General features: G+C 35.2%; 1 protein-coding gene across 2 annotated transcripts in view; it reads left to right on the forward strand.

Annotated features, from left to right (window-relative positions):
- Nucleotides 1-17012, forward strand: part of LOC105223993 (transcription factor Sox-14) — a 28495-nt gene extending 11483 nt beyond the window's left edge. Inside the window, exons 1-3 of one of the 2 annotated variants that reach the window (XM_049457568.1) lie at nucleotides 4962-5513; nucleotides 9386-10097; nucleotides 15939-17012. In XM_049457568.1, the coding sequence (XP_049313525.1) occupies nucleotides 9535-10097; nucleotides 15939-16506 (1131 nt within the window). In that variant the 5' untranslated portion in view covers nucleotides 4962-5513; nucleotides 9386-9534 and the 3' untranslated portion in view covers nucleotides 16507-17012. Of the gene's footprint in view, nucleotides 1-4961; nucleotides 5514-9385; nucleotides 10098-15938 lie in introns of those variants that run through there. The other variant, XM_049457569.1, reaches the window with a different exon arrangement.
- Nucleotides 17013-26545: the final 9533 nt, after the last annotated feature.

Consider the following 26545-nt stretch of genomic DNA (forward strand, 5'->3'; position numbering starts at 1 on the left):
AGAAGACAGAGCCGAAACTGGCAATAGCCTCAATGAGTTTGTGAGTTTTAGGTACCAAAACGGAACGGCTTTCGCTCAGTATTTAATGCGTCTGAGTTATTATTTAGTTACCGAGGTTTTAGCCTTCGTGTATTAATAAACTCAATAAATTAACTAATTTTTTTTTTGTTTTTCGAAGATCTTAAATTGAAAGTATTTGATATTTTGAACGGAGAGACGTAATTCCTTTACCCACGAGATAAGCGATTAAGATCATTTATGAAAGTTGAGTGAGAATAATTTTAACGAAGTCTAAATAACCGAAAACGGCTAATTGCAATGTATATAGTCACTTTACCTACTTAAGAGTATATAGTTTCAGTTTCATCATTGCAAGATTTACTTATGTATGTATGTAAATATTTAACAGTACTTTCTTTATTGCCTTTTAAGAGCTGGCCATTAACAATTCATGCTTTCAAATAAGAAGGTAATAAATTTATAGAAAAGTGAATGAAAAGCACAAATTCCCCATTATGAGCCAACGAGCACAATAAAATGTCCTTATCAATTGCGGCGAAAAAGCGAGATATACCTACTGTTTACCAACCAAGCGCGTTCGCTTACAATGACTATTTAAATGGTCCAGCGTTGGAAAGACATTCCAGCTAATGCGAAAATTTATTGTTTGAAAAACAAGTTAATAATTCATGATTTAGTACCAGCACAGCAAGCAGAAGTGAATATAGGGAATGCTGGCGAGTTTAATGGTAATTCATGAAGGACAATGCGAACTCGAGCACTGCAATGTTAAAAAGATCAACTTACACACATACATATAGTATGCACATGAATACGAAAGGTCTTCGTAGATAGTCAGCATGTGTTGGGGTTAGAGTGGAAAAGCGGTTGATATCATATACATACATGGTGTGATAAAAATAGTTCATGGTTCAACATTTCTTTTAATTCGTCCCAGTACCTCTAACTATGTGGGTCAGAAAAATCCAAGCAAATTACATTCAGTTTAAGCATTATATCCTTAGATTCGTACTATAACCATTTGGAATTATCCATACATAGACAGATATAAATATATATGTACGGAATACAGTCGTGGAAAACATTTAAAATTTGTACTAATTGGCCATTTCTGATCTATATCTCTTTAATATCACATTTTAACAATGCAAAATTCCATCGCCATCATAAAAAATAAGAATTCCGAACCAGATATCTGTTATTATTACCATTATGAGTGGTATATTAGATATATTTCTCACAACTAAAATCAAGTGGCCTTCCTTCATAATTTTTATTAGAATTTATCGAATACTGCAATTAACACAAATACATAGCTTACGGAAGAATTAATTGAACGATATAACAATTTGCGCAATTTGATATTTTTCTAGTGAGTGTTAAGAGACAAAATATTTTTTAACCATAACAGTAATATCTGAAAAATAGTGTTACTAACAACAACCAACAGTATTTTTTACAGTGTTTCGTTCAACCTGTTGCTTTTCGAACCTGCTTCCTCCTTTTTGTCATTATTTGACAATTACCATTGTGATACGAAAATAAAACCGAAAGTTGTAATGTCCACAAAACTGGCTAACGTGCGGTATGCAATAAAGGGGAAAGAAGCCATCGAACACTTCCCGAGAAGCCACAGCTGCGAGCGGTATGAGACAATCCCCGAAAACACCAGTTCACTGGTTAAATGTTGCTTCTGCTTATACAAGTAGGAGAGGTGTGTGAGGAAAGAAAAACAAAACTAAAAATAGTCGTGCACATAAATTTGAATGCAGTGGTGTGATTTACGCGTAACAACGTTGAACGGCAGTGTGAGGTGGCAAGTGTTGCCAACGCTTAGTGGAGCAGGCTTTCTCTACGCCATTGGCCAAATAATTTTAAAAGTGTGCATGCGCGTTTCGCGTTCCAGCCGACGGTATGAGCAGGTGGCGTCAAAACGCTTTTTTATGGAGTGGATTCCCATAGACTGCAAAGTAAAATAACGTACAAACATTCACAGAACTACACTAACCACAGACAAGCACAGACAAACACCCGCGCAGCTGCATTACAAAACACTCACTTGCTTGTGTATGCTTATGCAAGGGGAGTGTTGTAAGGGTGGTGGTTGCCATTTTCAATTGTGTGCTTATTTCCTTTTATTTTATTGCGCTCCTTTGTTTGCTCCGGTGGGGGGGTTTATTTTCATTTTTGTTTCCTTTATTTACATACATACAGATATATTTGGGCGATTGGTGTATGGGGATGAAAGGTAAGCAACTCTCCGGTAATCTTGGAGACTTCTATAGCACATGCGCTGTTTTACTGTCGTTTTTGGCGCCAAAAGGATATTTAACCGTCATAATACTTTGAAGGAATTCCCTTTGTTCTGAATAAATGTTTTACTGAAGAAGTGTTGTGTACACATATAGGGTCTACCAAAAGTACAACGTGACAATTTGGTCAAAACGGGTTGTGGTTTTTTGACCCATAGATGCTGTATCCTTTTCATTGGGGGTGTTTTCTACGTGGCGGGTCCCCAACCCAGCGCATAACCCTGGGGAGGCATGGATGGTTCGCTTCTTACTTTAGATCGCCTTCGAATGGATGTTCTTTGGATACCCAGAAAATACTTAGTTTGAGACCGGAAGTCGGGAGCTGCTTGAGTTACGTTTCTGGCCACTCCCAAGTTACTGACAATCAGAGAACTTTCCTCACTTGCGTGAACTTCTGCGAAAGATTCATGGTCCTTTGCGCGTTGGCCACGGCGAATATCGCATACGATGGAACGATGAGCTGTACGAGATATACGACGACATCGACATAGTTCAGCGAATTAAAAGACAGCGGCTACGCTGGCTAGGTCATGTTGTCCGGATGGATGAAAACACTCCAGCTCTGAAAGTATTCGACGCAGTACCCGCCGCGGGAAGCAGAGGAAGAGGAAGACCTCCACTCCGGTGGAAGGACCAAGTGGAGAAGGACCTGGCCTCGCTTGGAATATCCAATTGGCGCCACGTAGCGAAGAGAAGAAACGACTGGTGCGCTGTTGTTGACTCGGCTATAATCGCGTAAGCGGTGTCTACGCCAGTAAAGAAGCAGAAGAAGAAGATGCTGTAAAGTGAACCCGAAGTTTGAAAATATTTATGTTATAAACATGTATAAGAACTGTTGAGCCGACCTGCCCATTCTTGGAATAAGTTGTAAACTCGATTTCGATTTCGAATTTTTGGTCGTAAGTTTAAATACCTCGAGGACAATATTTGTGCAAAGTTTTCTCTAATTTCTATTGTTAATATTTATTGATGTTTGATTTTGCATTGGCTAAAATTGGTCGAGCAGCTCCTGAGATTAGGATTTCACCTAAAAGTGAGCAGTGCCACGCCCATTTTCCAATTTTTACACCAGATCCCTTGCTCTTCCTTGCCAGCCTGTTGTGCAATTTATGGCTTGTGGCTCATTTATTCAGTTAATTATCGCATTTTTAGTAATTTTATATGTAGACCAATTCAGTACTGTGATTCATGTCTCTAAATTTGGCATTTTAAATTAGTGACAATTTTTGTATTACAACTTGAGATGATTTTGCATTTCAGTACGTGTCAGTCACAAAACTCTCTCAATTGAAAACGAACAAATCTTATTAGTTGGTACAGAAGATATTTAGAGACGTATATAAATCGGAATGAAATTAAACATGTTAAATAATAAATATGTTGACTTTCAGTCAGAGTAGTTATGAAATTTAATTGAAATTTTTTTATTTTATTTTTTTAATTTTTTTAAACTTTTGCGTGTTTGAGTTGCTTACAAAATATAAAAACCTACAATCGATTAATATCTATGATGATCTCTACAAGTGATGTGTCAGTATTCAAATTGGAAAAGAATAATTATGATCAGTTTTGTGACCTGCTTTCTATCAGTTGACAAATTTTAGGCTAAAGTAATTGTTCACAAATTGAGACTTCACTATAAAAAGTCTTAAATAGTAACTAAAAATTGCTTATACATATTGATATCTGAAAATTCTAGTCTAACTCAACCCCCTAAGTTTCACTTAAATATCAATTCATTTGGGTTATAGCTTCTTTTAAAATTGAACTCCACGAAACATGACAGTGTATTGAATCAGATAGTAGGACAGTAGAATACTAATGCATAAGTACTTGCCTGGACATATAACCATTTTTATTTATCTAATTGTACATACATATTTACCTGTGGCTTATTGAAGATTGTTTACAAAAAGATAGTAATGTCTAAATGGAATAACACATTACTATATCACGACAAAGAAACTGGACTATTGACATTATTTAAATATTTACAGTCGACGAATGTGATAAAGACATAGAACATTGTTAAATCTAAATAAAAGGAGGACATGCAGAGGTGAAAGGACAAATTGTGGCAGCCTTCAACTATGCCATAACGCGTTTTTCACCATCAAAATAACTATATATGTACAGACATATATAACAACAACACTTAGGCCAGTGATAAAAATATAAAATGCATTTCCAATTGTACGTGTGTGTGTGTGTGAGTTTTGATTATTCTATACAAACGATCGCAAACAAATCGAAGCTGGTTCACGATTTCCTGTAGATTTTACACATCCAACACTTGCACGGACGCAATGTCGCCAACTCTACACAGCACACAGCACATTCGCCACCAAGCGCACCCTGAGCCGCCCACATAAGCACTCAACACACCACTACAGATGTTCAACGGAGATTTGCGCTCCTTTTACCAACAAATGTGTGTTTTGTTTTTGTTGCGTTGTGGTTTGAGGTTGTTGGGTGGTTGTGGTTGAGCGTTCTTCTGCTGTGCATTATTCCACTAACGTTGTTGGTTTGATAACGTTCTATTCGTCTGTTGTTTTTTCGAGCAGTCGGCCGCGCGCATTTCTCACTTTTTGCCAGTTTGTTGCTCATTTCGTGCCTTTTACTGGCGGGCTACGCATTATTGGAGCGCATGGTCGCGAATTTAAAATATTATAAATAAAACGATTGAGTGTTGCGTACTGTGATTGAATACCTTTCGGAAAATCGTATTCGTCATACGTATGTACATGTGCGCGTGTGTGCGAGTGCTTGTGTACAAGGAAAGGTGTGTGCAACAATGCCCGCCATTTGTATTATCTAAAAGCACTTGTCAATTGACGTGCAACGTGATCGGATGCATTACGATAGCCGTCCAAAGCGTTTTACGCAAAACTCTTCCGATTTGTATTCTTTCGAAATGCTAATGTGACAATTTACAAGAAGGCTTTCAATTCGAGTAGTCCGAGATTTACGCACATACAAATGTAATTGTGTATAAACATCAATACCAATAACAACAATAAAGTGCAATTTTTGTTTTTAATATATTAAAAAGACTATTTTTTTAAGCAGTGAATTTTAAAATTGTATTGATAAACATATTAAAAAGTATGAAAGTGCAATATTAAAGCATATTTTCGACAATTAATCGCTTTTCCTTCAAAGGACTTCAAGTTGAATAAGGTGAGAAAATTTAAAAAAAAAATATTTTGATAAACAATATCACGAAAGTTTTTATAGCTTAAAAATGTATTGCTGATCCCTACAATAATTAAGGATTATTTCTGGAGATCGAAATTTATTCCTTAAAAAATATCAATTTATGTGAGTTAAGTTACGAAATTGAAATAAAATTTAACTGGATTTCCGAGCATTGAAATAAAAAAACTCATAACGAAAAGGACATGCAATCGACAAATCTTAAAATTCGCATTATAATATAAATGATATTAATTATGATAATTTTTAATCTGAATCTCTTCTGCCAATGCTTACCTTCTCGATTTGTGTTTGATTACCAAACTTATTCCTTTTGTTGGTTTATGACAGAAATAGCGAAAGCTCGAAACGTGATGTTCAATATAAATAAATTGCTTAAAAAAATACATACATACATATATGTATGTATGTATATATAAAGTGCCCAAGAACAACGAAATAAAGGAAATTTTTAAAAGTTTTTGCTTTGCAATAAACATAATTATTGCAATATATTTGATTGAATTATTTGACACATAATAAGCCTGTTCATCTTTCAAACAACTAAAATAAGCATATGTGACTATATTCCCCTGAGCTCAATTCCCTAATGCATAACTGTTTAAATTGTTATATAGTATGAATCTGCAAAGTGCGGCGCTGACTCGCGTGTTGCGTGGTTCATTTGTGTATATATTTCTTGCTTACAAATAGCTATGAATGCGTTAGAATAAATTTAGAATACCCGCTATTAATATATTCAAGACCAAGTTGATGACCGCAGTTTCCTAATCTATCGAGAAGTGGGTAATACTCGTATTTCCTTACGTCCTGTTTCTTTCTTTTACGCACAATATATTCATTAATTAATTATATTGTGTTAAATAAAATGATGTTCGAACTAAATCCTTTGCGGTAAAAAGAAACTGCAACGAAAAATAACATAACAGAACAGTATATTGGCAAAGTACATGCCTAAAATCGACCAGTTCTGACCGAAATCAGCTTTTCGCTCGGCTCGGCTTTGAGCGTCTACTTTGTAAGAATCGTAAGACCCTAAAAAAACTAAGGAAGCGTTTAGTTCGAGTGTAATCAAATATTTTATTCCTTTGCATCGTGCATGGATTAAATTCACCAAAGTTGGCAAAACTTTATTTTAAAAAATGTTGCGACAGAGTTCAACACTCATTGTTCGACGTAATCCTGATTGGATTGCAATCAAACGTATATATTTTTAACTTATGTTATAGGCCATAGTTTCGCTTAACTTTATTACGATATTTTAGTTTCCGTCAGCGAAAATTATATTAAAATCATACTTAAATGAGATACATATTTCGGATATAAACTCTACTGAAGAGACTAAATTTAATATATTGATTTGAAGTGAAAAACGTCAACCAGATGGTCGGCATTGATTATATTAGGAATATGAGATTTATATCAAGAGGTTGAACGCGATCCACCATTCCGTTACAACGTGCTTCAAACCATCATCATGTTTGCAACATCTCAATTGAAAGTCAATTACGTAACTTATTTTTCAACAATTGAAATAGATACAGTGACAAATGACAGTAAGAGTTCCAGGCATTTTCAAAGCGCTTACCGCCTCCTGCGCCTAAATCATTATAAACTCATTTCATAGTAAAAATCTGCTGAGTTGGAAATATTTGACCATGGCTTACTACTAATTGATGCCGCTTAGAATCCGCGTTATTTTTACGATTGTTGATATGACTATATATTGGTTTGATATCAGGCTTTACCTAAGAGGTAGCCCTTTTCGATGTAATACAGCAATTAGTTTTAATATAAAGAAGTTGTCTGAAAGCTATTTTTTTAATCTGCTCTGATAAACAACAAAGAAAATTCGTATATTTTCCTTTAGCCGCCGATAAGTTTCCAAGCGAGTTTATGTGCCATATCATGAAAAATACTTTGACGTTGTGTACTTCAGATGATTTTTGGAATTAAACTGAATCAGTTCCAAATCCACAAATTTCTCTAAATATCAAGTCGATGTAATAAATGTTTGTATCACAAAAATAGATTTTCAAATAGTTTAGTAAGTTTAATGTTATCACTTGTTAGAAAATAATAGAAGTGTATCAATTCGGTAATCTGTAACTATTTTTAGAACTTTTCAGTAAAAAAAATCTATATTCAAAATAAAGAAAGCGCCTGAAAATACATCTAGAAATATGAAAGCCCTAAAAATCCCATCTCTCTTAAATCCCAAATTTAAATGAAAACCCCCAAAATTGGTAACACTGTTTCCAATATTATACCTTCTGTTAATTTTGCTAAAAGATCTTAGATATTAACAGTTTTTGTTGTTGCAACGATTAGACAGATCCTGCTGGAAGACAAGCAATACATTAACTGTCATCGAAATCCGTTAACGGTAAGCCAAAGAAGCGTGCTGTTCTCGACAGGTTCGGACCATTGGGAGAGGAATGTTAAGAGAGTTTGTGAAACCAACGCATACTTGATGCTTAGTGTCATGCGGAAACTCATGCATGCAAGATATAGATTTTGGTATATATCATAGACAAATAAGAGTTTAACCTGTTAGAATATCCAGAACTAAATTGCGCACTTACTAAGGGAATTCAACCCAAATTGATCGATATATGTGGTACAAGGTCAGCCAGAGGTTTTAAAATTTTATATTAGGTATATGGAAGATATGGATAATATTGAGCCGCTTTTATCTATTTTTGGCATTACCATATACATATATAGATACTCATGAAAGTATATTACATATCGTCAACAATATATAAGGAGTAAAGTCAACAAGATTTTTGAAAATGCTGATATTAGTTATATGGGGTTATGTCAAGCTTTTACACGATTTTATCGAAGAGACTGGCACAACTCGAGATGCTGCCAGGTGTGTCAGACGCCGAAGTAGCCGTTCTGCAGAGAATATTGCTGTTGTTGCCGAAGATGTCATGGTAGCGCGGTTGACATCTACCAGACGAGGTGCCACGCAAATGGGTATCAGTCGACGGTGTTTACAGCGAATTTTGGTACAAAATTTGAAGATGTTTCCGTACAAAGTCCAGACCGTGCATCGGCTGTCAGCTGCTGATCGCCAATCGCGTCTAACATACACTCAAGCCATCCTTAATCACCACCAACCAAACATTTGATTTTTCATCAAAAATAATTATGAGTGATGAGGCCCATTTTCATCTTAACGGGTACGTAAATAAGCAAAATTTACGCTTCTGGGGCATTGAAAATCCGCGTTTAACCCACGAAGAGTCATCGGATCTTTTTTCTTCGAAGACGTCGCGGGCCAAACGATTAATGTGAGTGGTGAGCGCTACAGAGCAATGATCAACGAATTCTTTTTGCCGCCACATGTGTTTCTAACAGGACGGTGCAACGGCACACACTGCACGAGCCACAATCCCGTTTTGGAGATTTGTATTGGCCGACAAGGTCCCCTGATTTCACCGCTCCAAAATTCTTTTTGTGCGGTGTTTTGTTTAAAAGACCAAATAAAAATAATCCACAAGCAAAATCAAAGTTTTTAATTTTTTAAAATAATTGCAGCCAAAAAACATTGGAAGATTATTTTTGCGCCACCTTGTATTATTGGGGAAATGCGCTCTCAAAATTTCATTAAGATAATCCACATATTGGCCGATACATTCGGTATAAAGTCATACGGAAGTTCGAATATGGAAGTATTGACCCCATTAAATCCACTTTTGACATACTATTATATAAGAATACAGATTTATAGCCGAATTTTAATAATATATCTCACAGATTATCAGATATTATAACTATAGTATAGTCATCAATTGGCATTAAATTTATTTTTTTTTTTATTTCAGGTGTAGCAGAAAGCCATACGTAATATCTTTTAAGCAGAACTCAAAATTCTTATAAAACGTGTCTCAACCTGAACAATTTCCAAAACACGGTGTATAAATAGAAACAGTTAATATCAGTTTTAAAGCGGCCATCAAGTTAAGGATCAAAAATGACGAGTATGTCCACAATTCTTCAACAGCAGCAACAAAAACAACCCACAGACTACCGGTCGCGATTGCACAATGGTGATGGTGGCCGCAGCAGTCGCAGTAGTAGCGAAATTAGTAGTGGTGGAGAGTCGTCGCCACAACTAACTGGATCGGACGCGCTTAACATGACGATGGTGGCTACAACCGCAGCAATGACGATGCCGCACAAGCCTCATCATCAACACAACCAACAACAACACCACCATCATCAGCAACATACAAATATAGCTGCGAACTCCTCATTATCAACCGCCAATGCTGCGTTCAACTCGCAACAACATTCAAATCAGCAACACCAGCACCCACATCAGTCGCACCATCACAATCATCACCAGCAACAAAACGACCATATTAAGCGGCCAATGAATGCGTTCATGGTCTGGTCACGCGGACAGCGACGCAAAATGGCGCAGGACAATCCAAAAATGCATAATTCAGAGATTTCCAAACGTTTGGGTGCCGAGTGGAAATTACTTACCGAGGGACAAAAGCGACCATTCATCGATGAAGCAAAGCGTTTACGGTAAGCTACTTATACACTTGCAATTGTACGTTTGGATGTACATTGGCACGCATACCATAAAGCTCTAGGCACATACATGCATACATATGTGGGCAGATCGACGACGGCGTTGTTGATGAAGAACCGTTGCGAATTGAGATTTTAAAAGGCAACTGTCATGCCCTGATTGAGCAGTTAACGGAGAATTCGCATTAACAACGACAGCTATTGTTCCTAACCTCCCACAAAGTAATAAACACATATGTATGTACATACCTACACACTGGCATAATACTCACCTTCGTGTGTTTATATACATATACACATATTTTCTGTATTTGTCTTCATTATTTAACGAATAGTTGACATTACTCTTGCTCCTTATCACTTCTAATACGAGTTTTATTTATTTAGCAATTTGCGATTTTCTCCCTCAAAGAGACTTTTATTCTACTCTGGTACATTTCCTTGATAAACAATTTCATTTTTAATCGAACGACCTAAATCAGAGTAAGCTAACTCTCAAGAAGTATCTTCTAAAATCGAAATTGACGGCTCATCGCAAGGTAGTTCCAAACTTTTCGATAAACGAATTTTCAGCGTTCATTTCCAATTACCTGTACATTGTTTGTGTGTGTATAAGTATATTTGTATATGAGTACAGAGCCCTCAGGTTCTGCCATCTTCGCTAGCAATGAGGTTTTTAGGGTAGTAGTTATCAGTTATAGAATGCAACAAAAATTGTAAACTGGTGTCTAAACGTCTGGTAAACTACTTAGTAGTCACCTTGTCATAACAAAAAACAACCTGAACAATCATAAAAAGTTAATGGGGAACTGTTGCTAAACGTGTCGATTTTATAAAATGTTTGCCTTAAACTACAGAAATAATAAAAAAATATTTGTTGGGTTTTAACTTAAATTTGTGCAAACACTTCAATTTTGATTATCTTGTTCTTCATCTGTCGCCACTGACAGATTCCCTACCATGCCCTATCGTGAGTTCCACTGTATTGAGTAGGTTCCCCAAACACTTGTACATGAAATATTTAAATATGATTAAGTAAACTACGAAAAAGATAGCACAATTTGAAAGAGCTCTCGAGCTGGATCACCCGCAGATCTTATCGAGTGACCCTTTAATTCGCTTATAGTTGGAACGAGAAGAGTACCATGCGTACAAACATACAATACCGTATAACTTACGCAACTGTCCCATTTCAACTGTCATTACCCCAATCTCAATATTATAATTAATTATGTATATTTTGTTTATTAATAATATTTGTACGCGATTGTCAGTTGTCATAAAGTGTTGACGTGAATCCAAGCCTTCCCGTTATTCATACGGATATCTGTTCCACTCGCTGGACTATCGGAAGCGTCGATCAGCTACATATTTACATATGTAGACACATAAGTATGTATGTATGTAAATAAAATCACCTTAAAGACGCTTCAGTAATTGGTGAATATGGATGACACAAATTTTTGACATTATCATTTCGGTCCGTTTCGTTTGCATATGATAAAGTCGTGTTAACTAAATTTTCATTATTTATCTATTCTTTTTGAAAGAGCTCCTGTCTTCATGTGTGAAGTATGGATGTGTGGTTGGACAGCAGTTTAATTAAATTATAAAATGCAAATTGTCGCAATTGCGCATTCAGTTTTTGACTCTAGTAGTAGCGCAAGTATAATAAATTGATTCATTGCGATTATAAGAAAGCAATCAGTTAAATTTTATAATTAATGAGTTGAATAAAATGGATGTATGAATATATTATATGAAATATGCATATAAATTTTGACATTTTTATCTTATTGAGTTTACGGTTTGTCTAAATGACGCTGACTTATTTGTTCGAGCACTTCATTTCGGTTCTTTCCGAGCTGCTAAAAATGGTAAATGCTTCACTATGCGCTTTGTTAGCCGCGGCAATGATGTATTACAGTTGTTGCATGGACATTCCACATGCAAGTAAACAATTAAATTTTGATCGGATTGGATTGCTACAATGACAGCCTTTTACAAATAATTTAGTGATAAAAATTAGCTTCATTCTTAAATGCAGATTTAACTGCTATTTCATTTTAGCTTCATACTTCTTAGAATGGTCTAATGGATCTGAAAATACCCGGTCGAAACAGAGTACGAACAGCGTGAGCAAACCTGGAAAATAATACCATAGGATCTGTTTTTAATTGCAAACCAACCACATAACTTAAAACTTCAATTCCTACATAATTTGCATATTTTTCTCATATTTGTCTTATGAGAGCGGTTGGGTTTCAAAGTAAAAAATAGACTTTTTTGAATTTATTTCTTAAATATGGATTGAGTAATTTTCTTCGAGCCTTTGAGCAAACTGTTGTCAATATACAAGTAGTATAATTAATAAAGAGGCATGCATCTGCTTCTTTGTAAAATATGGTCGGACGAAAGCATGCCCAACGACTGGAATTTATAACCGGTTTCTACGCCAGTAAAGAAGAAGATTTTTTGCAAAACTCGTTACTTCCTCTGTATTTGAGTTATTACACTCATATTATGGGGAAAATAAACAATAGTATCAATAAAAGAAGAACTAAAGATAAAAATATACAATTTTTCATAATCTCAGCATCCGTATGTACATATGTATGTATGTGAAGGTAATTAGTTCCAGATAGGATTGCTTGAGTGATGTGTGAAAATGTTAACATCGTACCAAAATATATATATCTATAATATCTAAGTATGTATACTCATGCATATATTCAATCAAAGGAATGAAAGTAGCTGTTCAGCAATGAACGAAGAAGCCGTTTAACATTTGACGAAGAATCATATAATGTAAATTTAGGACGATCTCCACCTTAATATCGATATTGCAAACCAATATAAACCACTCTGAAAACGTCATAACCTACTTATGTACATATATTGGGTTTTTCAATATGAGCGCTACAAAAGTCTTTTTTTTAATTAAAACAGAAACAGTTTGGGATATCAGTGAAATTCTTTATTGCCTTTACTGTCATTATGTATGGAACTCTTTTCTCTTGCGTGGACACCACGGGCACGCTTGCAGAAGTTCAGACGCAGACCGAATTCCGGTAGTAAATTTTAATAATTTCGACTCTTTGTTGGATCGTATATCTTACCATGATGAAATGGCAAACCTTACGGAAGATAAATGTCAAAAGAGCGGCAAAAAATGGCTTCGTTTGCTCTCCCTATCGGCCTACGTTTGTAGTGCCCTATTGAAAACCCCTTTTACTACTATGAGCAAAAATAGTAAGAATTTTTCTCATAATTTTGAAATTCTTAATTTATTATTCAAAATATGTAACGAAGTAATACCTGTTGGCTCCAATACACTTGTGACAACATTTTTTCTAATCTTCCGTCGTTCCGTCGAAATTTATTGAACATTTAGAGAAAAACTAACGAAGAATCAATGCAGTAGGCGACGGTACATTATTGTGGGGTAAAAAACAAGAGTTGTCGGATAATATCCATAATTCTGACCTCAGTTGGAAAAGATTGTTTCACAGACGTTAAGGCGACGCTGCTTTCGAAGAAATTTAGTGATTTTGGAGGCAATCGGGCTTTCACTTTTCTTAGGGCCCTATGATATTTCAAAACGATTTTCACTGATCCTTTCGAGATTCCAACGATGCCAGTGAGATCTCTGACTGTTAATCGTCGATTCCCAAGCACCAATTCCTTTATTTTATTGACATGTTGATCATCAGTTGATCTTGATGGCCGTCCTGCTCGTGGTTCATCGCCAATGTGTTATCGTTCCTCTTTGACTAAATTGTAGCAATCAAAAACAATTGCTAATATTCGAATTATTCTTAAATGAATTTTGAACACATACTTATGTTTTGAAATATACTATTTTTACTAAAGATTCTTTGTTTTTAGCACAAATGTTTTCCTATTTATACCACGAAGTTGTCAATATTCGAATACGAATGACGAGAAAAAAGGAATCAGTAGTAGCAAAGTAGTTAAATTTTAACTACTAACAGTAGTTTTTTATCTTCTTCTTATTTCCATATAGGTATTATACATTAAGAATATTAAAGCATTGAATGTCTTCTTTGTATATGCTCTCATAGTATTATACAATACTAACTTTAGATGATGATCGAATGGTGATATTGACAAAGGAAAGACCTTCGTTCAAAATTCGATTTCCTATATTTCTTATCTGTTGTCATAGTATATTTTACCAGTTTTGAATGCTTGTTGAGCTATATTATTATTATATTTTTTTATGTTAAGTACAATCAATTAAAATAAAGCAGTGTTAGTGACTCCAGTGAGCCACCGGGAACCATATAAAAGGTGAATATAAATGGATTAGAAGCCACAGGTAGAACAAAACTAAAGAATGGTAATTAAATTCAAAAATTCAAGATTGTGCACAATAATTCCAAAAACTAAGGACTTTGGTTTTATATTGTACTCGCTTGCTTATTTCTACACATGCCTGAGGCGACCAGATTCCACAGGAACACATGACGACCGAATCAAATATATATGTATGTATAATAAATAATAAATTAATTAATGTACTTCAGTTCAAAGGCACAGTCGCTTAAATAATAAATTAATTAATGTACTTCAGTTCAAAGGCACAGTCGCTCGACAATCAATATCCAAACTTAAAAGGTCGACCATTGCCGATCGGCCAACGATGTTCCCCAAGACTCTTTCCGACGAGATTATATGCGTACCCGGCGGGACCGGTAAAGCCAGTGTAAATATAATATAACATTTCATTCGCAAACAAGGAAACACATTGTTTGATTGCTGTTGCTGGCATTGTTGCCATTGTGAGACCGAAAGGTGTTGTGTGCTTAATGCGACCGAGCACGATACCTGAAGTGTTATCGATGAACAGATAAGCAAATCAGTTTGAGAAAATAATAAAACGTCTAAGATTCCCTTGAGTACAATGTTTTTGTATGTGTTGTGTTTTCAAATGTATAAAACTATATAAAAGGTGATGGTTGAGTGCGTGTGCACAACTCGGTAACTCTTGTGTTCACTAGGATAAGAAAATCAATAAACTTTTAATGTAAAACTACTAATTCTAGACAGTTTATTAAATAATTAACGTCAAAAATGTTTCCTAAAATCAACCCTATGACCCGCCAACAGATAAAGAAGCTCACACCAAGTCAAATTTAAGAACGAAGCTCGGCCCAAAATCCGCCAAGTTGTGCGTCGAAAGTGACCCATCTTACGCGTTATTACTTGTATGTATGATTATATGAAAATACGACACTCTGTACATATTTTATTATGTTACCTAAGTAAATAGCCATATTGATTAAAGAAGAAGTGATATGAAATGAGTGGGTATTAAGGAATTATCGGGCAAGAATGGCAGTAATTGTTTGAATTGTAATTGGTGCTATTATCAATTGACAAATGAATGAAGGGAGAATAAAGCGCGCTCATAGCCGCACCAACAATGGTTGATTGTCGGTCATCACAACAATGAAATACTTTTGATTTTTATAAACAACCACACATTCATGCACAAGCGCATGTACATATACACTATACATATAAACAGATATGAGTACTTAACTGTTTGGGACTTTGATAAAAAATATATTCAATAAATAGAAGTTATGACATAGTTAATGCATTTTCTTGATAAAAACTTTCAATTTCTTTGGTGTTTGCGTTGCAACCCTTTTATTACGCCTACAACTGCAATAATTTATGAAACTATATTCCCATACTTATGTATGTGTCTGTATGTTCATTATTTCCATTCACATCAAAGTGCCGCCAACCACTTGGCCTCTAATCGCATATATCGAATTTTAATACATATTTCCTCTCTTGCAGAGCGTTACACATGAAGGAGCATCCCGACTATAAATACCGGCCGCGTCGCAAGCCGAAGACACTCAATAAATCGCCTGTGTCTAGCTCCGGCGTGAATGGCTCACAAAAGGAGTCGCAACATACCCATCTGGGCACATCAGCCGCAGCTGCAGCGGCAGTGGTAGTTGCCCATCATCAACAACATTCGCCCACAAGTCATCATCATATTGTCAATGCGGCCAAGTATGGTTTTGGCGCAACGCCTCTAGAATTGTCGTTGAATATGCCGTCACGACATATACCTGGCGCTTTTCCGGCAGCGACAGCGCTACCCCACTACCCTCTGGATCCAACTATAGCACTCGATTTGCAGGCCCGTCTACAAGCCATGTACGCCGGCAGTCTATATCATCCATGGCGATACTTCGGATGCGCACCGCTCCTTAGCCCTGAGAGACCGCCGTCATCGCCCAGCAGCAACGGTACGGGCAGCATCGCTTCATCATACGGTTGTGGCATTAAATCAGCCAAATCTTCACCCACGCTGGCACTGTCCGCGGGCAGTCAAGCACCGCCCAATATTATTTGACCAACTCCTTTAAGATTTGGTGGGAGCTCCATGGGCAATACCGCCATTGCGGTGGTTGCTGAACCGGCTATGTAGACTATTATTTAAAATGTAAATGCTAGCGTATGCGTAAGTAATCCCACTCGTATTTTTACTGAGTGTATGTAAGTATGTTTTAGCTGCTAAGACTTATTACTCCAAAGTGCTTACAAGTTGCAATTTAAAATTAAATACTTTAAATGTTGTTCATATGTAAACTGTAAATGTAAATTTTATAAATTTGATTGCGAGAATCATAAAGTTTTTAACTGATGACATGATTTATTGAAATTTGGTCATAAAACCTTATAGAAGTTATACATTTATTGCCAACTTTTTTATTTTCCTCCATTCGTCGTATTTATGTCAAAATTCATATTTTGTTTAGCCACAAACTTAATTGTAACCATGTACTTAAGAAGGCTAAGTTGTAATAATAAACTTTTAGAAAAAGTAAAGATTTAAATAAATAAAACTGCGCACATGTATTTATGTCATTTTTAAAATTGAACAGCTACTAGGTAGTAAAATTATAGCACAGCTCAATTCGTAGAACATTACTGAATGTACGATTTTCATGGACATTTTTACAGTTTATAGGAAATGAGAAAATTTGCGAGACTTTATTTGAATAGTTTCTATATTTAATTTTTTCATCCATTTCTTCTAACGGTACTGGCAAAATTTTTATTCACACTTTTCGAAAGCACAAAATTTGATTTGAGTGTCTTTCTTGAAATTAGGTGATTCATCAATTATATATATGTAAGGAAGGGCTAAGTTTGGGGCAACTGAATACATACTCTTCCAACTTGCCAGCTTCAAAGTCGAGGAAATATCTTTGAGTGTTGGCAAAAGTTTGTTTTAAAAAATTAGTAAATGGCTTAAAATAATATTTGTGTCTTATAAGCTTATATTATAGATTATAGATAGTTTTATAACTGCAGAATATAGTTATATATAGACACGAAGATTATATTCAAAACATCGTCAAATATGATATATCTGAGATCTGTTTTAATATGTAGTACGTCAAAGTATCGGAATTCATCACCCACTTTTACAAATAGATGTCCTTCCCTGATATAATTCATAGTAAAGGGTGATTTTTTAAGAGCTTGATAACTTTTTTTTTAAAAAAAAACGCATAAAATTTGCAAAATCTCATCGGTTCTTTATTTGAAACGTTAGATTGGTTCATGACATTTACTTTTTGAAGATAATTTCATTTAAATGTTGACCGCGGCTGCGTCTTAGGTGGTCCATTCGGAAAGTCCAATTTTGGGAAACTTTTTCGAGCATTTCGGCCGGAATAGCCCGAATTTCTTCGGAAATGTTGTCTTCCAAAGCTGGAATAGTTGCTGGCTTATTTCTGTAGACTTTAGACTTGACGTAGCCCCACAAAAAATAGTCTAAAGGCGTTAAATCGCATGATCTTGGTGGCCAACTTACGGGTCCATTTCTTGAGATGAATTGTTGTCCGAAGAATCGCGAGCTGTGTGGCATGTAGCGCCATCTTGTTGAAACCACATGTCAACCAAGTTCAGTTCTTCCATTTTTGGCAACAAAAAGTTTGTTAGCATCGAACGATAGCGATCGCCATTCACCGTAACGTTGCGTCCAACAGCATCTTTGAAAAAATACGGTCCAATGATTCCACCAGCGTACAAACCACACCAAACAGTGCATTTTTCGGGATGCATGGGCAGTTCTTGAACGGCTTCTGGTTGCTCTTCACCCCAAATGCGGCAATTTTGCTTATTTACGTAGCCATTCAACCAGAAATGAGCCTCATCGCTGAACAAAATTTGTCGATAAACACATTTCGAACCGAACACTGATTTTGGTAATAAAATTCAATGATTTGCAAGCGTTGCTCGTTAGTAAGTCTATTCATGATGAAATGTCAAAGCATACTGAGCATCTTTCTCTTTGACACCATGTCTGAAATCCCACGTGATCTGTCAAATACTAATGCATGAAAATCCTAACCTCAAAAAAATCACCCGTTACTTAATAACAGCCTTGTATCTTATTGCGACGATTAGTTATGGTACTTTTGTGGTTTATGGTTTTAGATTAATGAAGTTTTATGGGCGTGACAAAGGTTCTATTCCGCCCATGCAATACCGACCCTTCTTTGGTGGCAAGGAACATACATACATATGTATCAATTTTCTTACAGATTTCTCAATTTTTACTCAAGTATCGTTTGCACCGGCGGCCAGAGAGAAAGTCACTCGTCAACCTGATCGTTTATATATGTATGAATAACTCCATATAGTATATTTCGATTAGTCTTATGCCAACAAAACGATTAAGATGTTACAAGAGTATAAACATTGTCTCCGAAGTTAGGAAAAATTTAGATTGTTTATATAGTCTATTAACATTCTATTTTATTTACAAATTGATTTAAAATTGACATCACATTACAGATCATACTCATTGTGTGAGTAAAGAAACGGAAAACAATAGAACAGAGATGGAAACCATCTCGTTGACAGTAATTTCTTCACTCCTAATTAATTACGGCACTTGCTTTTGAATCACTATAACATGAGCTCGAACATATTTATTAAGCCTTAGCGCGACGAAATATAGAATACGGCAACTGTCAAATCAACGTTGCCAATTGTACGCAGATAACAAATTAAGAAGGCGACGTAAATAAACATCCCCTAATAAGACTCAATAAAAGTTTTGCTACTACCCTTGCATGCGGCACGGATTAAGTGTATGCCTGATGTATGTGTGTGTGTGTGTATGACTGTGTTGGGCGAATACAAATGAGTGCGGGGACAACAAAAATGAAAAATCACAACATTGTTTGTTGATGCGTTGATTATTAGGTTAAACTGCAGCAGAATACAGTTGAAAAAGGGGATAAACAAGCCTGCTGAGGGAAAAATGCTGCTCTTCATTGCATAAGCATAGGCGTTTATGCGTAGCAAATTGAATATAAACGCCCACTTATGTGTGCACTCATCTGTGGGATTATGTAGCGAACGAACATGTAACTGTTTATTCATTTTTTCCGCGTTTCGCACCAAAACAAACGTTTTTTAGGGTTGAGGCATGAGACCATCTCAAGAGGAAATGCTTAAATAAGCAAACAAAAGCCAAAGTACTATTTATAAATAGCAATGATGCAAGTGGCTTGAAACAATAGTGTCTTCGTTTTAGAAACTCTTTATCGAAGGGATGTGTTAACAATTGCCAAAGGATTACTTAAGAAGTTATTAATTATTCATATGTGTATGTATGCACACATATCTAGTGCTTTATGGTGAATGTCTTAATAGTAACGAGTGAAAAATGAGACGTGTGAGTGATGAAAGTGGGAACTCTGTAATATGTAAATAATTGTGAAAAAAGTAGTCAAAATTAAATTAAATACGTTTGCATAATTTGAATAGAGGTGGAACACATATTTACCAGATGTATATGAAAATATAAATTTGCTTCATTAAGTCGATCAATCGGTTAAAGAAAAACTCAAGGACATATATTTTTGCTTTAAGCATAGCTTTTATTAAATTCATTTCGACTTAATTATTAAACTTACTATAAGTTGGAACTTAAATTATAATATTTTAATAATAACGAAATGCAATGAAATAAACAAGCATAGAGAAATGAAAATATAATGTATCAAAATTAAGCGAACATACAAGGTACGTTCCAAAGTAAATAGGACTTTTTGAATCCAGCGCCCACTGGCGGCGTCATCCATATGTCGACTGGTGCGTTAGAATCTGCTATCTTTATTGATTGTTCAGTGAATTTCATGACATTTCATTGATTGGAAGTGAAGTTATTGCATTTTAAGTATCAGTATGTTTGTGTCATTGGTGCGAAAAAGAGCCAACATTAAATTTTGTTTTAAAATTGCTAAAACTTTTGCCGAAACGTTTCAATTGATGAAACAAGTTTATGACGATGATTGCCTATTCCGTAGCAGAGTGCACGAGTGGTTTCAACGTTTTCAAAGTGGTCGAGAAGACACAAATGACGATCAACATGTAGGCCAATCAAAATCCGTGAACACCGGAAATTCCATCGAAACTGTGCTTGAATTCACCAAAAATCAGACGAAATCATCATTGAAATTCATGGAAATGGAATTGAACATCTCCAAAACATCGACTTATCGCATTTTGACTGAACTTTGGGGCTTACGAAAGGGTAGTACACGGTTTGTTCCGCACAAATTGACTGACGACCAAGAATTGTTTAGAGTCCAACATTTGAAGGACGATTATTTGACCAAAAATGACATTTTAACCATTAACCACTCCCCGTATTCACCTGATCTGACACCGTGCAACTTCTTCCTTTTCGGAAAAATGCATTTGCCCATGAAAGGAAAGCGTTATGCCGACGAAGAGGCTATTCAAAAGGCGTGCACCGGCATACTGGCGGCCACACCGGCCAACGAGCTAAAACGCTCGTTCGACATGCTTTTGGACCGTGCAAAAAGCTGTATTGAAGCAGAAGGAGACTATTTGAATAAAATAAATTGATTTTGCCGAATAAACCATTTGTTCTGTGTTTTTTTTTTTTTGTTTTAAGTCCTGTTTACTTTGGAAAGCGCCTTGTAGTTTTGTGTAGTTTGTTGTAGTAAATTTAACCATTTGTTTGCGCCTGCGAATCGTAGGAAAAATCTAGGTGCACCCATCAGAGTCTTAATTTTCGAATCGGAATAAAATCTATTCACCTTAGAAATATTTATTATGCAGGAATCAACACGTAAATATTTCTAGGCTTTTCTGTGGAAACCAATTCGATTCGCATTCTTGAATATCTTGTGGACTGCTAAAGAAGATTTCCTGAATTTTTTTGCTTTTGAAGATATAGTTTCACTATTTTTATGCAACTTAACAATTACTGTACATTAACTGAAATCACATATTTACGAAAACATAATATAAAATAAAAAATTTAATTGATACAATTTATTGAACCTTCAAAAAAGTGTATATCTTCAGTACAGTATACTCTCGAAAAGTAAATTCTCAGAAAGTAAATAATCGCGGAAAAGTAAATCACCTTTAAGATTACACATGCACCTCGAAAAAGTAAATTTTTTAATTTACTTTTCAGAGAATGTGATAAAAAATTCGAAACGAAGCAAGCAAAGTTTTTTACGATGTTGCAAAAACACTTACTCTGTTGTTTAACGCGTCTGTTTAGTAAATAAACTTTGAGATATGTACATATGTAAATGGTCAGAAAATATATTGCAAAAGAAAAAAAACAAAAGAATATTCAAAATTTTTTCTCTTCATAATAAATACATATGTTTTTCATGTAAATCCATATGTTTTATTGAAGCAAATAAATGAATGAATTTTTTAAGTTTAAAAATGCATTTAATATTATAAAAACAGATAATTTATGTATATATTTGGAAAAGTAAATTATTCGAAAAAGTAAATTACCCAAAATACCAATCGATTTACTTTTCGAGAGTATACTGTATATGGTATTTTGCTCAATATCGCGTCAAAAAACCTCTCTTTAAATAAATTTAAACAGCATAAATTGACAAAATGTTGGTTATTCAATTATTTATGATTCATCAAATTTTCACTGTGCTTACTCACGAGTCAAAAACTCACACTTAAATGAATCTAAGTGACAAAATACAAAATACCATACTTAGTTTGAATCTAAAGTAAATGTTAATCAAATAGTCGCTGACATTATGACGCCTTTGTTCAATGTAGCTTAAGGGGCTATACCAGTGTAACCCATGAAAAAATAGGTGATTATCGTGAATTTTTTAAATGAAAGAACTCGATCGAATATTTGGAAGTACTTTGGACATAATAAGATCTATTTTCACCTACTTATATTTTAAAATTTTGTTTACAAAAATATTGAGAAATAACGGGGCTATGTGCTGTCTTCGGAGGTGCAAAAAAAAAATCCGGCCGAACGAGTAGCTGAAACAAGACAAATCTAAAAGGTTATTAAAGTTGAAGGTATTTCCTATACAATGACCTACAATTTTTGAGAAATATCAAAAATTAACAAAATAGCGTAGTTCTGAGAAGAAGTGCCGTTTTTTTAATGGCAAATTGACAATTTTCAACCAATCAAAACGATCGTAGGTCATTGTATAGTACATATATTCGAGAATACCCAGTTTCAATTTGATCGATAGGCCAATTTTTCGGAGAGTTATGATGGCAGTAATTTTGAAAAACGTCGTTTCGAGAAAAACGCGTTTAAAGTTTCAACTTTCCTATTTATACCTGTGAGCGGTCGCTCCTTAGAACGCTGCTGTTCAAAAACTATTCAAGGTACCACCTTGCCGATTTCGCTGGAAATTTTTTAAAACATGAACTGTCCAAAAAGCAAAAAAATCGATTTTTTGAAAGTGTCACACTGGTATAGCCCCTTAACGCAGAAAACCCTTGGTCTGCAAGCTCACTTAATTTTGATTACAACTGTTCTTGAAATTAACTGCGATAGTCCAAAATTGAATTTACTGTTACTGACTTTTTCATATTAAGTGCAGAAAGCGAGTCAAAGTAGACAAGAATGAATTGAATAATAATAATCCTGAATACATTAAGACAAGGAAGTTGATCGTGCTCGTACGGAAATGTAGTAATTACGCTATAGGTCAAGTGTTCACTTAGTCCCCATGAATACGAGTATGTACTGGGTTTTCCAACTAGAATAATATGATTTCTTAAAAAAAATATTTATTAAGGAATTTCACCTGTTTCTTCTTTCGTCTGACGTAAAATCGATACAATTAAATTCCGAATATAACATTATTCAAATGGCCTCCACGACTTCTTTTGCAGGAAGCAATTCGTTGAACCCAATTTTAGAGTACTTTTTCCACGTAATAAAGTGATGAAAGTACGTTCAATATTGACTCCTGAAGCTTCAAGAGAGTCTGGTTTATTGCTAATTATCAATGACTTCAAATAACCCCGCAAGAAGTAGTCCAATGGTGTTAAATCACAATTTCTTGAAATAATTGAATTTCTAAACTTTTCTAGCAATAATTCGGTTGTTGCACGTAGCTGCATCTTGTTGGAACCAGATGTTGCCAAGATCAACTTCTTAAAATTGCGGCCATAAAAGGTTGGTCTATATCATTCACCTTCAACAGTAACGGTGCCACCAACTTCCTTTCGAGAGAAGTGCGGACCGTTGATTCCACCAGATCAAAAACAACACCAAACTGTCAGTTTTAGTAAATGTAATGGTTGTTCCTTAAATAATTTGTGGATTTACATCGCACCAGAATCGAGAGTTTTGATTATTTTCTGCTTCACTCAGAAAAAAGTGAGCCTCATCAGAGAAGATGATTTTTTTAAAACAATTGTTATCGTTTTCAAGTTGTTCCAAGGCAAAACCAATAAATTCAAGACGTTTAATATTACTGAATACAATGAAAAAAATTGCACTATGAAAAACGATACTAAGTAATCAAATTATACCCATTCTAAAACCCGGTAGTTTAAAGTCACTTTGAAAAATAGATATAAGTATATTCATCGTTTTGGTACCAAGGGAAAACGTGGACCGACATAAGTCGTATGATATACCTACTTAATCACCGTTACCGTTTGAGTTCCTTAAAATATCGAGCGTGTTAGGGCGACTAGATGCAATACAGAAACACTATTTAGGCAATGCATTTCGACGAAAAGAAAGCTAATGGGATTCAAATGTCGTTCTATGGAAAGAACTCGCAGTTGGAAGTAGCTACAAAGCTTGTGTGATACGAATTTTTGCCTGAAATATATTTATAACGGCATTGTTCAAAGTGAATGGTCTTTCATATGCATTAAGCCATTAAATGGTTGGCAACATATTGTCGCTCTATAATATATTTAATGGTCTTGGCATAACGGTACAGTTATGATTGTAGAAAATGACGCGAATTAAAAATTAATCAAATAGTTTTTGGAGGCGATCATTGTTCAATTTTGGATATAGCAAGTGCGTAAATCTTAAGTACAATATTAGTGTTTTAAGGCGATTTGATATTTTCATCTTGACCTGGACAAAGTAGTTATATACGCGGTCAAGAAAAGGATAGTTTTAAAAATTTTGGCTAAATTTTCTCATCACCAACTGTTCATAAAAAAACTTTCTTCGCTGTGCGTGACGGTTCATTAAGAAACAATGAAGCACAGAAATAAAGGGTATGCCATAATGAATGCTTTGCCTTCAGTGTTTCTTTCCAATAAAAATGGTGACTATTGCTTGGTAAAAAGCGAAACAAAAGTTCTATGTGAATTGGACAGAAGTGTCAAACCGCTTTTATTATTTATATAATCCTAATCCTAATTTACTTCAATTGATATGAAAGAGTGACGTTACATTTTCCACAAAATCCGATTTTAACAATTTTTTCAAAAATCCTGGTTTACTCTTGTTGATACTTCTCTTCTCTCTACCATAACCAGATATAGCAAATGGTATGGGATGTGTTTGTCCACGTTCACTTTTGTATAAACTAATTTCAATAGCATACGCCCTGTGGCCGCTATTCTTCTCATACAACACAATAATATAAACAACAAAAAGGAATCAAAATTAAATTCATGACCCTCTTTATTTTTCTTTCATATATTATTTTGCAAATGCAAAAAAGCAATCGAAAGTAAAGTTGTCAGTCAATATGCGCAGCTCAGAACAAACTTGCCCTTACCACCTCTTAGAAGTCAAGAAAACAAACTGACTATGATACCAGCCAACCAACCAGCTATTCATAAACACCACAACGCGCATTGCAGTGGCGAACAAAAGTCATCATAATGTCAAACGATGGGCATAAAAAACAAAGTGAAACAAGTAGGAGAAACTGCCAGTAGCTCTACTGATAAGACACAGGCAAGTGCCACCCCAAATATAGTCTCACGCCTGCAAGTATGCTACGGCAACACGCTCACACACTTTCGTCATTATCATCTTCTCGTTATTGTTTTTCTTTTTGTTGGTGTTGGTTATTCGTAATGGCAACAGTATTGTTCACGGAATTGGTTTAGTTTTGTAACGCCCTGTAGGAATTTTTAAGCAGACAATTGAACGCTGACTCTAACTTTTAATAGTTTTAAGAAAATTCGGTCACAAGCGTTTATGTCAAGTAATCGCGTCTTCTAAAGAAGCGCGAAGGTACATGGAAATAAATGTTTTACGAAGTATAAATAAAGTATAGAATCTAGAGTATCGTCAAACCTTATAAACGACACAGTGTGTAGTTATGAGTAAAATAACTTTTCCACAGGGTATAATATAGTTATTTCAATGTACGTGAATGCAAACCGTGGCGAACGCAGTAGGCGTGAGACAAGGTCATTTTCTGCCAAGTCGTCAACCACCCTTAGTTTTTAGCACATTTTGCTTCTTATTTTTCTTCGTAATAGTATATATTTTATGAGCTTGCACCACAACGCAGACATTGTATGGCCCTTAGCAAATATTTGGGTACACCATTGTCTCTTGACCGCCGTCTGCGGTTTCCATTCAGCAAAGTTTGTCTGTTTGTCTCGGCAATTTTCTGCGTTTAACCTCAAACAACAGTTCAATGAGCAATCGCTCATACTGACCGATTTGCTAAAATAAGTATTTATACAATCAAGATGTCAAGTATGTAGGCACCTACAGCTCTTGCAGTTCACGTACTGAATGTATACCAGTGGCAAGGAAAATGAATTTGCTGGAACCGTTTATTTGATTTTCAGGGTTTTTCCTCGAAACTTCGAATGAATTTATTTGTTTAATGTCAGTAAAAATAGGTCATATATAAAAGATAATGTATTTTTGAACATCTACGTATGGTGTTTTATGCAGCAAGAAGTAAAATTGGTTTATATCTTCTTTAGTTCATAAATATTGAAGTCCGTTGCAGAATTTCTACTATAAGATGCATTGTGGAAGCCTAATGAATTATTCTCCCAACCTACGTAAGTATTTTTGGGGGAAAAAATAAAGATTTTCTTGTTTATTATAGAAGTATGCGCCTTTTCAGGTCTTCGCCGCC

The sequence above is a fragment of the Bactrocera dorsalis genome, chromosome 5 (assembly GCF_023373825.1).
Source record: "Bactrocera dorsalis isolate Fly_Bdor chromosome 5, ASM2337382v1, whole genome shotgun sequence".
NCBI classification, from domain to species: domain Eukaryota; kingdom Metazoa; phylum Arthropoda; class Insecta; order Diptera; family Tephritidae; genus Bactrocera; species Bactrocera dorsalis.